The sequence below is a fragment of the Aphelocoma coerulescens genome, chromosome 5 (genome assembly GCF_041296385.1).
Source record: "Aphelocoma coerulescens isolate FSJ_1873_10779 chromosome 5, UR_Acoe_1.0, whole genome shotgun sequence".
In the NCBI taxonomy this organism is placed as follows: Eukaryota; Metazoa; Chordata; class Aves; order Passeriformes; family Corvidae; genus Aphelocoma; species Aphelocoma coerulescens.
Window position 1 is genome coordinate 32,387,918 of NC_091019.1, and position 15,971 is coordinate 32,403,888.

At 42.0% G+C, this 15,971-nt stretch overlaps 1 protein-coding gene across 4 annotated transcripts in view; it reads left to right on the forward strand.

Moving 5' to 3' along the window:
* The first annotated feature begins 15,327 nt into the window (after positions 1-15,327).
* MAP3K9 (mitogen-activated protein kinase kinase kinase 9) overlaps positions 15,328-15,971 on the forward strand; it is a 54,518-nt gene continuing 53,874 nt past the window's right edge. For all 4 annotated transcript variants that reach the window (XM_069017541.1, XM_069017543.1, XM_069017544.1 and 1 more), the window contains exon 1: positions 15,328-15,840. In XM_069017541.1, the coding sequence (XP_068873642.1) occupies positions 15,540-15,840 (301 nt within the window). In that variant the 5' untranslated portion in view covers positions 15,328-15,539. The remainder of the gene's footprint in view (positions 15,841-15,971) is intronic.

Consider the following 15,971-nt stretch of genomic DNA (forward strand, 5'->3'; position numbering starts at 1 on the left):
CAAACAACACCTAGATAGAAAGTAACAGCAGTAGATTCAATCTGTGCATGCCAGTGAATAAGGAGCTTATCTGCACTGTACTTTAGCCTTACAGTATTTCTTTAGGATGGGGACAGGAAAATAGCTTGCTCTAGAAAAAATAGAGCATGACAATTTAATAGATAAAATATTTGAGAGTGGGCATTAAATCAAGTGGTTAGAGACCAACCAACATGTACTATTACAAGAAGAGGAAGTTAATCAAAACAGTAATAAAACACTGAAACTTGTCACAAAAAATGCTTCAACACATTGCTATTTCTAATAATAATATTGTGGCATGATTTGCGCCATTAGAAGTGCATTAGTCTTTCATCTTCTCATTCAAGGGAATGCAGTTCTACACTTTCCCTGCAGACATCTTTCATGGGATACCCAAAATTATAATTTTTAAATTAATTATCAAGAGAATTCCTAAGTTTTATGAGAACATAACTCATAATTAGGACAAGAAGTGAAACAGAAAGTTAAAAAAAGAGTATTTTGCCTAAATTGGACAAAACTTATTATGTCCATAAAAGAAGCTTATAAGTTGGAAACTTTTGTTACAGTAAATCATCACAGTATGATACCAAACTGTGAGTAGCTAATAAAACACTCAGCAGAAAACAAGAACAGCACCATAACTTAACAGTTATGAAGGTTAGCACTTCTCTCTGTGCTGGATAAAGAATTTATTCTCAGATGAAGATTGACAAACTAGGCCTTGGTGGCTCACTACCAACTTTTTAATATGTATCTTCCTATTGATCCCTTGACTTGGGATCTATAGTTAGGCAGCAGCATTTCAACTCCAATTTTTGCCTCCTGCTGACACATACTACTCTATGTGAGTTGCATACAGTATCCAAAGCAACAACTTTAGCTCAAAAAAAAAAAAAAAATAGGCAAGAAAAAGACAGGAGTCAATTCTGTATATAATTAATCAGCCTAGGAGAAAAGCACACCTACTTTTTGCTTTTCTGAAGAAACAATATTGAAATGTATACTTGCTACCAAGGCATTAAACCTTTGCATAATTTTATTTCTTGACTTTTTTTCCCCCTACCATTCCCTATAATTGCAACCAAGTTAGAAAAGGTTTTATCTGAATTTGACACATTGTCATAAATAGTGATGATATGTTTTATTCTCTCATCTCATATGAAAATTAGGAAGTGAGTTTATTTACAAGGGAGAGAAAGGAGAAAGTCATTTTACAATGATATTTGCTAGCCTAGTTTCACTGTAAGAGAGCTAATTTTCTCATAAAGCCTGTCAGGAAGTTGTTCTATGTTAACTCTTAATTACAGTAGAGTGGTTTTAGCAACTACAGGACTCTACGTGTTGCCATGACATCAGCATCTCACAGCAGCCTATCTGCTATTTGCAGAGATTTTAAACAAACTTCTGAGCAAGAACGAGATCCTCTCACAGACCCCACTTCATTTCTATAAGTCACACCAGATTCAGCCTTGCACATTAAGGGATTGTTATGAAATTATTTCACAAAATCTAGTCCTATATATTACCCTGACTCCCAACTAGAATACAGCCTTTAGAAACAACAAGAAAAATATGCCTATTCTCTAGTGTTTCAGCACAGACCAGAGAGGGATTTACCAGCTGCAAGGTCCCATAGCAGGAGACAATCTCTCCGTGCCGTGCTGGCAGGTTTAGTACAGACCCCACATGAAACAGCCCCAGCTATATGCCAGGCTACTGCCTACACCCACCTTTATTGCAGTGAGCCACACCACCAATCACATTCCCAGATCCACCTGTGCTTTCAGGATACACCCTGCCCAGGACCTTGTGGGAAAGGCCAAACTATTCCCTCTCACTATGGGAGAATATAGTTCTTACCCTCACAATAGAAGAAAGGGGAAGAAAGGTTTGGGTTTGGAGTTTTTAAAATTTTTTTCAACTATTGCTGTGACTAATACAGCTCTCCATATTACCTCACGAGGAGGAGATAATTCACTGGGTGGAGGATGCTAATTACTCATCTGTAAACAGCTGAACTGTGGAATCCACTGTCCCACTAATCCTGCCCTTGCACTTTATCTCAGCTGCCTGCTGCACCTTTTGAGTATGTAAGCTCTATCCATACACTGTCTGAGCCCTGTGGTTTTCTCAAGACAAAATAAGAAGACCAAAGCAAGAGTCTTCCCAAATAAGAGCACTTACATAAGTTTCTTATTATCAAGGAGTGCTGAAAGGGGAAAACTGCTTAAAATAGATCCACACAGACAAAGAAGTCCCGTGACAGCTAATAAAAACAAATTCTTACCAACTTGTTGATAGCAGCTTTCTGTAAGTTGCCACTTGAACAATAGTATCTTCAATTCTATTCCTTTTATTTCATGTTAGAATTTGTATCTATGCATCTTTCTCCTGTACACTTTTAACAGCTGTGTAGGCCACAGTCTCCTTACCCTAACTTCTTGCAGCTGCTTCAGCATGGTTGAAAAATCAGTCAGAATGGCTTAATAGTCCCATTGCTGGAGAAAGAGTAGAGTTTTACATGGATTTTTCCTCCTAAAAATAGCTCTGTCGGTGCTTCTTACAAGAAAATTGTAAGGGCATCATGCACTTTTACATTGAAGGACCTAACTGTGTGAACATGTCCATACAGAAATCACAATGAGAAGCATCATCAATGTCCCAGTGACCGTGAGGTCTCTCAGAAAAAGAGGAATTTGCTAACATTGCTGGTACATGAATTGCCTAAAAATGCCATGGAGAAGAAGCATAATAAACAAGGCTAAAATTAGAATATCCAAACACTCAGCTGACAGTATTTTAGCAGCACTTATACCACATTCTTTAAAGTACAGCACAGTGGTGCCTCACTGTAAGAGATTTCTACCAAACAATGATTCATGATATCAGTGGCATAAATTGCAATTTAAGATCTTTGTTTGCAGTTAAAACTCTCTGTCTGAAGTACAAAGCTCCCACTGTAAGATAATGAGCCCCCAAAAGCATCTTCTCAAATTTGAAGGATTTCCTCTCTCTTATGGCTCTTCTTAGCCATTTTTCTAAGAAAGTTCAGCCTTTTGAATTGGTCAGTCCCTGCCTAGGAAACAGTTCTGGTTTAAAGTACATTGCTAGAGGCAGAATTACAACATATATTAAATGCCTGTCAATTTCAGGGTACTGCAAAGGCGCAAAAATTAGGAATTCCGAGGAGGAAATGTGGGCAGAATTTGGACAATAGTGTTAAGACACCTGGTTTATCAACAGGGAGCTGTGGAAATCTGTGGAATAACTAGTGGCATTGCAAGGTGAGAGTGATGAAGTGAATATGTCACATTTTCATGCAATTGCATTTCTTACAAAGATTTGCTTGGGAAAATTAGTTGAAAGGTCCTGCAAGTGTTAGCAGTTTCCCTAGAACTTTCTTGGATTTTAAGTTCATTCTGAATAATTAGAAAAGTAACTCCATATTTCTGTCTGATTTCAATTCCTTTGCTAACTGTGTATGTAAGACTCCTCACTGAATACAGCCTTGTCTGAAGTGGAACATGGCAGTGAGTATGTGCTTTAGTAGGAGGTGTGAAGAATAATTTTGACATTCAAGACTATTGGAAACAGTATGTAATTCATTGCCTTGAGATGGAATGTGGCCATAGTTAACAACCTGAAATTGAGAAAAGAACTGCAGAATCTCAGTTTTAAATCCCTTTTGGAAGGTAGCATCTCTAGCCATACAGTGCTTCAGTGCCAATATAGGTCGGTCACAGGAGAAGCAGTGCTATTTTTTAAGCAACCAAGGTTTAAATTCCCAGAGATGTTGCATGATTTATACTCGCAAGAAATCTCAGCTGCCTCACAAGATCTGCCTATTCCTGTACTCTTCTTTCTGTTCTCTGGAGGTCTCCCAGATAAATATTGAGCAGGTCAGACCTGCTTAGTGTAGAAGAACAGATGAAATCATGCCCTGAGGTGTTGTGAATACTCTTTTTTGTATTTGCTTGAATTGGCAGTATCTGGAGGTATAGTTGACAGATTTCAGAATGTGAAAATTATTAATCTGGGGGGAGTGCCCTGAAATGCTGCCACTTTATGGCAGATCTAAGGTAACTTGTGTTCCAGCAACCCTTTAAAGAGCTATTTAGAAAGAAAACCTACATGAGCTACCCAGTGAGTAACATTTGCTGTCCTAGACAATCGTTTCTTCTTCTCTAGGCCATGTTTTCTCTAAGCATGAGCTGAAGAAAGCCATCATCTTACAGTTGCATCGCTTCATGAACTAAATGAAATCGAGCATAAGTACAGTAGAATGATGGAAGCCTGAAGGAGGTGTGATGAGAGCTTTCTTAGAGAGGACATATGGCTTTTAAAGAAACGGTCTTCAGCAGCCAGCTGGGGATGGCATAAGTATTCATCAAGGAAACAACAGCAGCAGCAAAGGTCTTCTCCTTCTTGTGCTGGCTGAATAGATTTGTTACAGACATTCAATGGGCAACTGGTTTTAGCCTACCTCCAAAAACAGCCTTCCATGTTGAACTGATGTGGGAGGAAGATCTTAGTGTCAAAGAAACCCAGCTATAGAGAAACATGGGCACACGTTCGACTTGCCTCTCTTTGCAGCCTCTGCCTTCAGCCAGCTCTTTGCTGTAACCCAGTAAGGCAATCCCTGTGAACAAAGAGCACACGTGTATATATGGCCCCATGTGTTCGTGCACACGTATAGATATACCACAGGTTCTGAGACAGCGTAATTTTTCATGCAAATCTTCTTTCAGCTGCATGACCTGATAGTCTTCAGCCTCTTCTCATATCAGACTGGGTTTCACTTTTCATATTTATCCTTGTGTCCATGAGGTCTGACATCAGAATTCTTTACCACATGAGCAATGTCACGATAGCACCAGATTGAATAGAGAACTGTGTGCAGCCAAGAAAAGTGGACTTAGAAACAGATGAACTCTTTGCAACTCAAAATTTTCTGTTTAGTGGCACCGATACTAATGCATGTGCTGGATATATTTTTTTAATCTGGATGAAAGCAACCTGCAAAGAAGGTACCTTTAATTGCTTTGTACAGATGTTAAAACTGTTACCAATAGAGTGATCTGCTCTGGGTCATGACGTAAATCACTGGCAAATCCAGCACGTAGATCTCCCAAGTCCTGATCCATTAAACAGACTTATGTTTTACATGAAGAACATCTGCACAAACTGTCACAGCTTCTGCAGAGTCAGTGGTAGACAAGTGAGTTTTTCATTGGTTCAGAGACAAGGCAGTGGGATGAAACTAAAGCTTTCCCCTATACCTGTTTATCACATGAGAGTGTTACCCAGCTCATATCAGCAGCAGATAATAACTGGCAAAGTAGTGGTGAAATTCATGGGTCAGAGAATTGCAGGTGGATGAATTCCAGTTCTCAGCCAGTCTAAAGGGTTTTCTACAAATGTTGCTCATTTGTCCATCCCTTCTGTGGAAAAGACCACAAGATACTCTCTGAGAGAGTGCAAGCCTTTGCAGAGTTTCTTCTTGATCTTTTGCTCAGAAATGAGTGAATTTACCCATTATGGAACAGCCTATAAATCCCTCATGGCAGATCCTTAGGGACCTTCAGGCATCCAGAGGTGCCTGTATCTCCCAAGACCACTTGCATGGGTGTCTTGTGCAGCTGCTATGTTCTTCACTCCAGAACACTGTCCATATTAATAGCATTAGTCTTGGTGCATTCTTTATTGGTCTGCAGCATGGAAAGATATATTCAACCCTTTGGGAAATGTTTGATGGATTAAGCAATGAAAAATGATCAGGGAGAATACTATTGTAGGTGTACAATGCTGATGATAGTCATATATTTCTGACCACATCTGCCGAGGAAACATAGAATCTTCAGTTTTTTATAGGCCTTTCCAGAAGAGTGGTGACTGCAAAATGGTCTGGAAACAGTTTTCTGGAGATAAACAATAGAAATGATCTAACATTAAAAATAACCCTAAAGGCAAAAAAATCAGAAACCACTTTGAAACAAAGGAAGGGTGGAGTAAGCAACCCTTTTGGAGAGACTTGTACTCTGTTTTGTGCTGCTTTCAGAACCCAGAAATGCCAGTGAAGGTTGTGTCAGAAATCTGTAAGCTCTGCCTACAGCTGTTATGTACAGTGTTCTAAACATTATAGAAATTAGGGATCCTGTTATGAAATTTACAGCAGTTAAAATTACTTTTGGAGTAATTTATCTTTTTGCCATTGTTTCAGCATGTGCTGTGAGATGAAAAGAGGAAGTTTTGTTGCAAACAATATTTTAACCACAAAAAGATATTTTGCAGTAGAACAAGTATTCCCAAGATTTAATTTAATATTGAGTGTTACACAAATCATAGAAAAACAGTTTCAATGTGGTAACAACAGAATTAAGTACAGGTGGCCAAAGTAATTTGACTCTTGGACTGCATTTTGAATTTTCTGGTTCACCCTGCTGCTTCACAGTTAGGTTGTAGCATTGCAACTAAATGCTTTCTTGTAAATCTTTAAATGACATATGATGGAAAACAAACAAAACATTCTAGAATTTTTTTTAAGTCAAAGTTCCAGGTGTAGTTTTGAAAGCTCTAGATTGAAAAGCATCTTTATTCACAACTATTACTTCTACTGACATCAGGAAAACTGTGTATATCTCTGCTTTTCTTTTAATGCAGAAAGTCTCTAGGATCTGAGTCTTACAAATAAACAGTTCAGAACTTATAATTATCCAGCTCTTCACTGGCCTCCCTTCTGCCTTACTTCTTAGCACAGATCTAAACAACACAAACTTTTTGAAAAAGACTTCTATGTGACTGGCAGGCCTGGTAGGAGCTTCTGTCAGATGCTATTCTCACTAGCTAATTTTCATCTCCTGGTTCTGTGTACCTCATCATATCACAAATTTTGAGACAAGTGCTTAAATTATCAGATTTGCTCATAAATACAACAGAGAAATTATGAGGGACTGAGTTGAATGGAGTGATGGATGAATATCAGCTCCAGACTAGAAATGTTTAGAAGGAGGGGGACTGATGTCTCCAGAAAATCCATCAAATTCAATTAGCTAGAGTGACCTTCAAGGAAATTCAGTACGAGGTGGCTGCACAGTCAGCATGTGTGGCCTTGTATAGTCTTCAGGAAAAGAAGAGATTTCATTACTGAAAGCTTGTCCTTTAAAGTAACACCTCATATTTTCCCCACCAATGAGATAGCAATGGCCATTGTGTTTGTGACCCATATTTCTTTCTAACACTCTCTATACAAAATAATGGATAGAAGTGAGCCAAGAGTTAATCACTCTTTGAGGGTACAAGCCTGAAAACCTGTCACATTCTCTGAATCCATCAGTAGCAGAGCTGAGGAAAAAGCTAGAAGTCCTGGATGTGCGTGTACAGTTACAATTGAATTAAGACTAATTCAAAGTTCAAATGAAAGATAGTTAACCTGCCTCACCTCCTTCAGAGTTTTTAAGAAAAAGAAGCAAGATTACATCCAAAATGCATGTTTCTTTTCTCTCACTCTTACATCACCCTTAGGATTGGTAATGACAGCCCTAAGATCCATAGAAGGTTAAAAAGGATAAACTGGAGAACAGGAAAGGACTGAAATCAACTGCAGTTTCTGATGATAAAAGAACTTGTTCTGAGGGTGAAGCTGGAGAAAAGTATGGTAAGGGTAGTATGAAGCATGGACCATAAAAAGGGGTCTTCCAAGGACAAACTGGGTCTTTGGGGGAGCCTGTGGATCCAAGTCTTCCAGGCTAGCTTGTGGACCTAGATGAGGCCGGGTTTCATGGTGTTATTCATAATAAAAAGCAGGTAAGGAGAGTTGATGCTTCTACTGAAGACAACTGTGATGGTTTCTCATATATGCTAGGGGATTACTGGATACAGTTCTATTTTCAGTGCTACACCTCTGGCTAGGCTTACTGGTTGTGGGATGTAAGCAGGGCCTGGCAAATTCCCTCCTGGATGGTGCTAACTTCACCAGATGAAGTGCTCATGAGCGGGATGACTCACACTACCTCATTCCTTCACTATTACGCAACTTGCTTTTTTCCCACAGTAAGGTTTTCTTCCACATTTTTTTCTGTGTGTTTTTTTTTTTTTTTTCCTTTCAGTAAAAGCGCCTGCCTTTATCATGATTTCACCCTGAAACAGGCAAGGGAATTCAGTAATGCGACCTGGCAGGGTGTCAAAAGTCCATTTTCTCAAGAGGAACAGGAAAAAGGTAATAATGGTTTGAGGAACTGGAAAACAAATACGTCCTATGTAGACTACAATTGGTTCATCTACGTGAACAAAAACAATAAGCTCTGAGCCCTGAGGAAACAGCGCAAGGCTCCAGCAGGGCCAAAAATAGCCCGGACGAGAATCCCTCCGTTTTTAAGCGCGGAGCGGCCGGAGACGCTGCGGGGCGGCGGCGGGCGGGACCGCGGGCTGCCGGCGCCCCCCGCAGGCTCCAGGGGCCTCCCCGCCACCTGACCGGGCAAAAGTTTCGATCCTACCAGCAGTGGAGCAGGAAGAGCTATGGTCAAGCAATATATACGTGCAAACATCCTGTCATTCATACGCTAACCAATCTTATTCTCACCAGCTCTTTTAGCACCATCATTTGGAGGGGAAATACAACAGCACGAGAAAGAAGAAGGCATGTATCCTTCATAAGTTAGTTATGTTTAATGTTCTCTTTTGAAAACTGCTCAAGTACCAATTAGACTCAATGACACTGACCAGTGTGTAGTCTGGGACTGAACTGTCTAGTCTCACTCCATGAATCACATTTTCCTTGTCCTACAAAAGCTTCAGCTGTACAGTGAACTGTGCAGTGCCTTGATGGTGTGCAGGACCAAGTCCACTAATTAAGACCACCAATTTGAGAAGGAAAATAATGTAAATAGATAACACAAATTAATTCTGAATTGTAAAGGCAGACTTCTTGACATGGTTTCAACCCTGTAACACGAAATCCCTGCTCAATGCATGTCTCTGGCTGTCTGTGGACCTGGTGCTGCCAGTACTGAGAGATATCATCACAATAAAAACAAGTGTCTCTCTGCCCGCACTTAACTAAAAGATCAAAACAGACTTAGGTCTATTTTCATGTAAGTATGAGGAAATCTCCTTCTAGTTGCCTTATGAAATCTAGAATGGATACAGTATTATATCTGAGCTTAGTCACCAGGCATAGACACTATAAGGGGAAATCAAGACAGAAAATTTTCCAGAACTCATCCACTTTTTAAAAAGAGGCTCCTCCAACTGATTCTGCTAAGGATTTAAACTGGGATTGTAAATAAAAGGAAACAGCAGGCAAATGTCGCCTGTTCTCTCAAGACAGTGTGTCAAAAAACAATTACAATGAAGACTGAGGGAGAAGACTCTGAGAAGACCTCATTGCAGCCTTCTAGTACATGAAGGGGGCTACAGGAGAGCTGCAGAGGGTCAATTGACAAGGGCAAGCAGTGATAGAACAAGGGGTACTGGCTTTAAACTGACAAAGGGTATGTTTAGATTAGATATTAGGAAGAAATTCTTTACTGTGAGGGTGAGACACTGGAACGGGTTGCTCAGGGAAGCTGTGGCTGCCCCATCTCTCGAAGTGTGTTCAGCGCCAGGTTGGATGGGGCCCTGAGTAATCTGGTCTAGTGAAAGATGTGCCTACCCATGGCAGGGAGCTTGGAATGAGATTATCTTTTAAGTCTCTTCCAACCCAAGCCATTATATAATTCTATGATAATTACTACTGCATTGACCTAGTTGGTCTTATTTTAGATTGAGGTTTATTATTCTGAATAATAAGTTAACTCAGTAAATAAAAATTAGGGAAAAAAAGACATCAGCCTCAATTGACAAAATGATTATGCCACTCCAAACGAAAAGGTTATCTATTCTATGTCCATAACTTTATAATGACAAATTTACCAGAGTTAGGATTTGGGTATGAGGCTATGATTTGCATACAAGTGCTTATATCTCGTGGATGTTGTGTCTCTGTATGTTTAGAAATGAAGTTTTTATCTGTATGGTTTGAACTCAGATGCAGGATTCTTCATTCTTGTGTTGTCTTTCTGAGGATATTCAAGGGTGGCTTTAGTGATCTGAAAACTGTCCCAAAGGCTTTGTTTGACAAACTTAAAACCTAAACAAAATACCTTGTTTTCCTTCTTGGTTTTGTTATTTCCAAACAAAATCTCATTTGCCCTCACAAACAAGGGAGACTTGGTTGTTCCATGGGCAGAAGGCCTTGAATGGGAGATGAGGTGCTGGAGGCAGTGCAGAGTATTCTCAGTGAGTGCTGCACCATATGCTGGCCGTGACACTGAAGGGTAGTCTGCTGCTGCTTTATTTTCACATGAAACATGAAAACAAGAATCAAGGCTATCAGCACCTATAAAGATTTCAGAAACGTTTAAAGTTTTCTGTAGTGTCTTTGCTGAACTCTGGTGAGAGCATTTGCATTGCACTAATCACAGTTCCTCAAATAAGTTAAATATTTCTTCCACACATTTGCGAAACTGTGGCACAATGTTGCCAGTGTGGCAGCATGGTTCTGATATTCCTTTACAGGAGCAGCAACTCCATCTATGACTAATCAAACAAGAGCTATATGTGTGGCTTGGATTGAGCTAATATACAGTGTGCAAATGTTAATCATTACTAAGATGAAGTTAACCATTATTTCTGTTAGGTGTATATCTTTTAGTGCAGACAGAAATCTCATTTGAAAGTCTTCCTTTGTTTTATTTTTCTTATAGGGATGCAGATGTATGAATGATTCATGTTGCATGTGAAATTTACTGTGACCTATAATAATAGCCATTGCTATACTTTGTTATGAAACCAGATTCAAACTAAATTTAAAATCCAAGTCTGTCTGTAAAATCTACTGCAAGTTTCCAGATTTTGGCCCAGAATTCCCACTCTCCAGTGTTTTTAGTCTTTTATTTTTCCAGGTCATCTGTTTTATGGAGAAAGAACATATAGCCATCTGGGAGATTAGCATATATATTTTATGAAGCAGAGTAGAGCTCTCTCTTTACTGACTCAGATGCTAAAGACCCAGATTTGCAGCCTGCCTCCTAGCTAGCACAGCACAGTTCATAAAGCTTCTGTTGCCAGCGGCTTACCCCTCTCCCCCTCATCAAGAGCAAACCTACACTAAAGTGATGTTGGCAAAGCAGTACTGTTCTAAAGTGGGGGAAACGACCCAGTTCAGCTTTACAGCCATAAAGAGAGGCAATTTTTAATGACAGAAGAATCAATTTGTCAATAAAGCTTACATTGTTTGAGTAGAAATTACCAGCAATTGATCAAACAAATCTGGCTACTGGAGTGAGATTCATCTCCAGAGTGGTATATATGGCTTTATCTGTGGATATAAGCACAGAACAGATCTGTGGTGTATCCTCTGAAATGTATAAAAACCAAATGAGAGTGTTAGTGCTCGGTTCATTTAAGATGCAATATAAATTACCACAGGATGTAAAAGGAGTGAGCTGCAATAAGATGTGCCAAGGGGCATCTCCTTAATCTTTTATACTTTCTCACTGTGCTGGTAGGGATGTGCTTTCATTGTAGCTATAGTTGGAAGTACAGTATGTTTCTAGTACTGCAGTGTAGCTGGACTGTGACAGTACTCCTTCCTTTTCTCTGGATATTCCTCTTTCTTTTGTTTTTTTTAATACTATTCTGTTTTTTTCCCTTTACAGAACACAGATACTAGGAGCCTAGACCGCCAACATTTTGATATCCAGTGTAGATTTATAACTATGGACTGCCAAGTTTTAAGAAGTTATAGAGCTGCTAAGTCCAGTGAAGAGAGAGGAAACACAACCACTGAAAGAGAGAGTACTAGTTTGGTAGTCTGCACAAGCCTCTAGAAAACACAGGACAAAAGCTGAGATCATAATCCTAAATTTGTATTAATAATGATACTGAATAAGCAGAATACTTTCCATTGCTTCTTAAAACAAAGACTGGGAATAGACTGGCCTTTTTGTTTAACTTCTAATAATTTGTTGGTACTTTAAAAATATATATGCAAAAATGAGCCTGAATTAAAAGCTTTGGTTCAAAGCTCCCAGTTTGAAGGAAGTTTGAACTATATTCAGAGTATCCTCTGCATTTTGCAGGTTAGACTCTCCTTTTTAAACAAATTATAACAAAAACCATGTCCAAACTTTAAGAAGCACAGAGTGTGTATTCAAATACAGACTTTAAGAGCTGGATCTGTTATATCTAGAATCTGATTCCCATTATTCAGATCTGCTGAATAATAATGGGAACAAATACAGTCTTATTATAAAATGCATAAGAAAAAAGTTTCAATGTAGTATTTAGGCTATATGTTCATCAGAAAGGCATGGACCATTTCAAAAACCTTTCTGTATCTTGCCAATGCTAAAATGCCATGTTTCAGAGACAGCATGCAGACAGTCTTTAATATTCTTTTCTTCTGCCTTTTGCCAGTTACTGGAACATGAGCTTGATATTTACTGACAGTTCTATTTACCTTGATGCTAAGAACAGCCTACCCAATCTGGCCACATCTTTTCATTCAGAAACCAGTCTCTGACATGGCTGGTAAAAGGTGCCAAGAGAAGTCTATGAGAGTGGGAAAATCCTATGATGGCTCTTCAGAGTATTTCCCTGGACACTCTCCCAGCTCCAAGCACAAGTGGCTTCCTGAGCCAGTCACTCCACTTCTGTAGAAACAAACATATAATCACGGTAAATAAAGAAAAAAAAAAACACCCAAACGAGCAAACAAACCAAACCAAAACAAACAAAACCCCTCAAACAAACAAAAAACAACAAAAAAGGAAGGTGTCTTTTGAGAAGCAAAGCTGTGTACTTTGATATCAAGGCATTCCACAAGATGGCAGGGTTCTGTCTTGGCAGGTCACTACAGAAGGCAACCTGAGCCTCTACAGAAGCAATCTTTTCCCTACCATAGTTTTCACCATCAGTAATACAACTCTCTACTTTAAACCTATCAGTGCTCTATAGCAGTGATCAAAGTAAGTGGCAAACAGCTGAAAGACAGGAGGGCCTCTATTTTCTTATGTCTCACTCACATTTTTTTATATCACAACATTTAAAGCACCATATTCCATAAAACATAATCGTTTCTCACTGTGTGAATTAAAGAAATAATCTTTTTCTACATAAAATTAGACAGAAAATTATTGCATGCAACTGCAATTATTTTAACTAGGAACATTAACAGCAGCCCTTCACATTCCATCTCAGTCGTCTATTATTTGAACTCCAAAAATCATAAATACAGCTATTTGTTACCCCTTGTCTTCACGATCAAGACAAGGTAACCTAAAGATGGGATGTTGCTGAAAGGTGGCTGTCCCTTTCACCTGTCCTGCTTCCTTGTGCTTTAATGTCTGTGTGTACAGTCCTAATGCAAGTCAGATCAACATTAAAAAGCTGATTGAAAACTAGCTGCTTCTACTCAGAGGCTTAGCTTTCAGCTAGATAAATGAGCTGAAATGACTCCATAGCCACACAGTCACTGCTGTTGCAATCAGGAAAGCAGGTCAAGCATGTGACAAGGGGCAAGAAAGTCCCTTTCAGCAACAGAGTAGTATTGGATAAGCTTACACTAATTGTGAAAACACACCCTTGAGTAACAAAGGAATAGTGGAGAGGATGCATCCTCAGTTCTGCCCTTGATGACAAGAGGCAATGGAGAGTGAGGAGAAAACCTGAAGCTCAGTTCTTAGACAAGTTCAATTGAAAACTTGTGCTGGAGCATGCCTAAATCTTACATATGTCACAGTGAAATGTTAGCTCTGACCTCAACCAGATGCATTTTGCTCTTTATTTGTAAAATAAGGATACTAATATACCAGCTCTTTCTAGACCACGTATGTTTGGTTTCTGTGAGAAATAAAGGCTCTGAACTTTGGGGGGAAAAAAGAGAAACCAGAACAATTGTAGTTCCCTGTAGGGTTCTCTGCAATACTTGTTACAAAGTTGCAGTTAAGTAGACGTGTATTCCTAGAGTAAATTCAAGTAAATTCAAAAATTTTACAAACAATGATAAGGATTTTGTATGAACTCAGAGCATGTTACACTTAAGATCTTCATCATTCTTTTATGCTTCCTATAAAGGTGCTACAGCATAGTGCTAATGCAAAGATAGATAAATAGATAAAATCCCAACGCACAACATTAAAGAATTATTAGCAGCTACTCTGTACATAAACCAAACCAAAGGCCTCACTCGGGAATGGAGAAATTTTTAACAATCCATCTTGCAGAGAAGAATTGTGTAATTGCATTTATTAAACACTGAAGAATAACTAAACTCTAGATTTTATGTATAAGTGGGAAGACATCAGGTGTTGTCAGGGTGCTTGGGATTCTCATTTGGTATCAGTGGGCTTTGTTACGATGAAGCATGAACAGAGATTTTTCATTTCCAGTTTCACCACTGAAATTCAAATGAGGATGAAAAAAAAAAAAAAAAAGAATGGAGTGAACCGTAAAGAAAATCTCCCAGTAATATTACCAAGTGCAAACAAATTCTATTGACAAGATCTGGTGTCTCCACAAGCTGTGAAAACCCTGGTAGCAGGGAGAAGGAATTTGGATTTTCAGGACCAAGCAGCTACATGCTGATTGCAAGAGTGAGAAGCAAATTCTGTTAATTTTTAACAAAGGCATTCAGCAGGGATACACCCATGACAACCTCGTGCAGAAGCCATCTAACGCCCGCGCTTAAGTTCGGATCGATTACGGAAGACCACGGCCTGACAGCAAACAGCGCCCGTGTCCGGTTTCCGGCGCAGGCTCCGGGTACACGGGGCAGGGACGGTCCCCGCGGGGCGGAGGGACACCGAGCTCGGGCGGCGCTGGCCCAGGTGCGCGCCGCCTCCGCCCGCCACCAGGTGGCGCCGCACGCTCCGCCCTCGGGCCGCCCCACCCCGCCTTTGGCCCGTGTCATGCCCCTTTCCCCAGCCAATGAGAAGCGGCGGGGGAGGCGGAGCTCGGAGCGCGCGGCCCAATGGGAAGCGAGAGCTGGCCGGGCGGGGGCCAATCGGGGGCGCACCGGTGAGTGCGCGACTCCGGGGCCGGGGGCTGGGCGGGGAGGGGGCGTGGCCAAGGGGGCGCGGGCCCTCAATCAGGTGAGGGCGGTGCTGACGGGCGGCGGCGGCGGCCAATGGAGGCGCGGGGGCGGGGTCTGCCCTGCCCTCCCCTCCCGCCGCCGAAGCTGCCAGAGAGTCAGGTGGCTCCGGGATGCGCGGCGGCGGCAGGAGGCGGAGGCGGGCGCGGAGGAGGCGGCGGCGGATGGGGGGGATGCGGCGGCTTCTCCACGGCACACGCTGCCCGGTCTCGCCCCTCCCCGCGCTGGGCTGAGGCGGCCCCGCGCCGGGAATCCCCGGCAGCGGCGGCGGCACCTGGTGCCGGCGGGTGCCGGGCCGCATGAACAATAGGCGGCAGTCCCGGCCCCGCCGCCCCCCGCAGCGCCCGGGTGCCGCGGGCGCTTCCCCCTATGGAGCAGCCTCGCCATGGAACCCCTCACCGAGCTCAGCCAGGAGGGCGCGGGTGGCGGAGAGCCGCCGGGCGACGAGCCGCTCTGGACCGCTGTCTTCGAGTACGAGGCGTGCGGCGAGGACGAGCTGAGCCTGCGGCCGGGGGACGTGGTGCAGGTGTTGTCCCGGGACTCGCACGTGTCCGGCGACGAGGGCTGGTGGACGGGCAAGATCGACCAGCGCGTCGGCATCTTCCCCAGCAACTACGTGAGCAGCGGCGTGCAGGGGGGCGGCCCGGAGCTGCGCGCCCGATACCCTCCGCCCCCCGCCATACAGCGTAAGGGGGCCCGGGCCCGGGGCGGGGGGCTTGGCGCGGCCCCTCAGCCGGCAGGGAGGGACCCAGGGAAGAGGGGGAGAGGCCCGGTCCCGCCCCCTACCGTGGGCTTGGGCTGGATATGGGACGGGGGA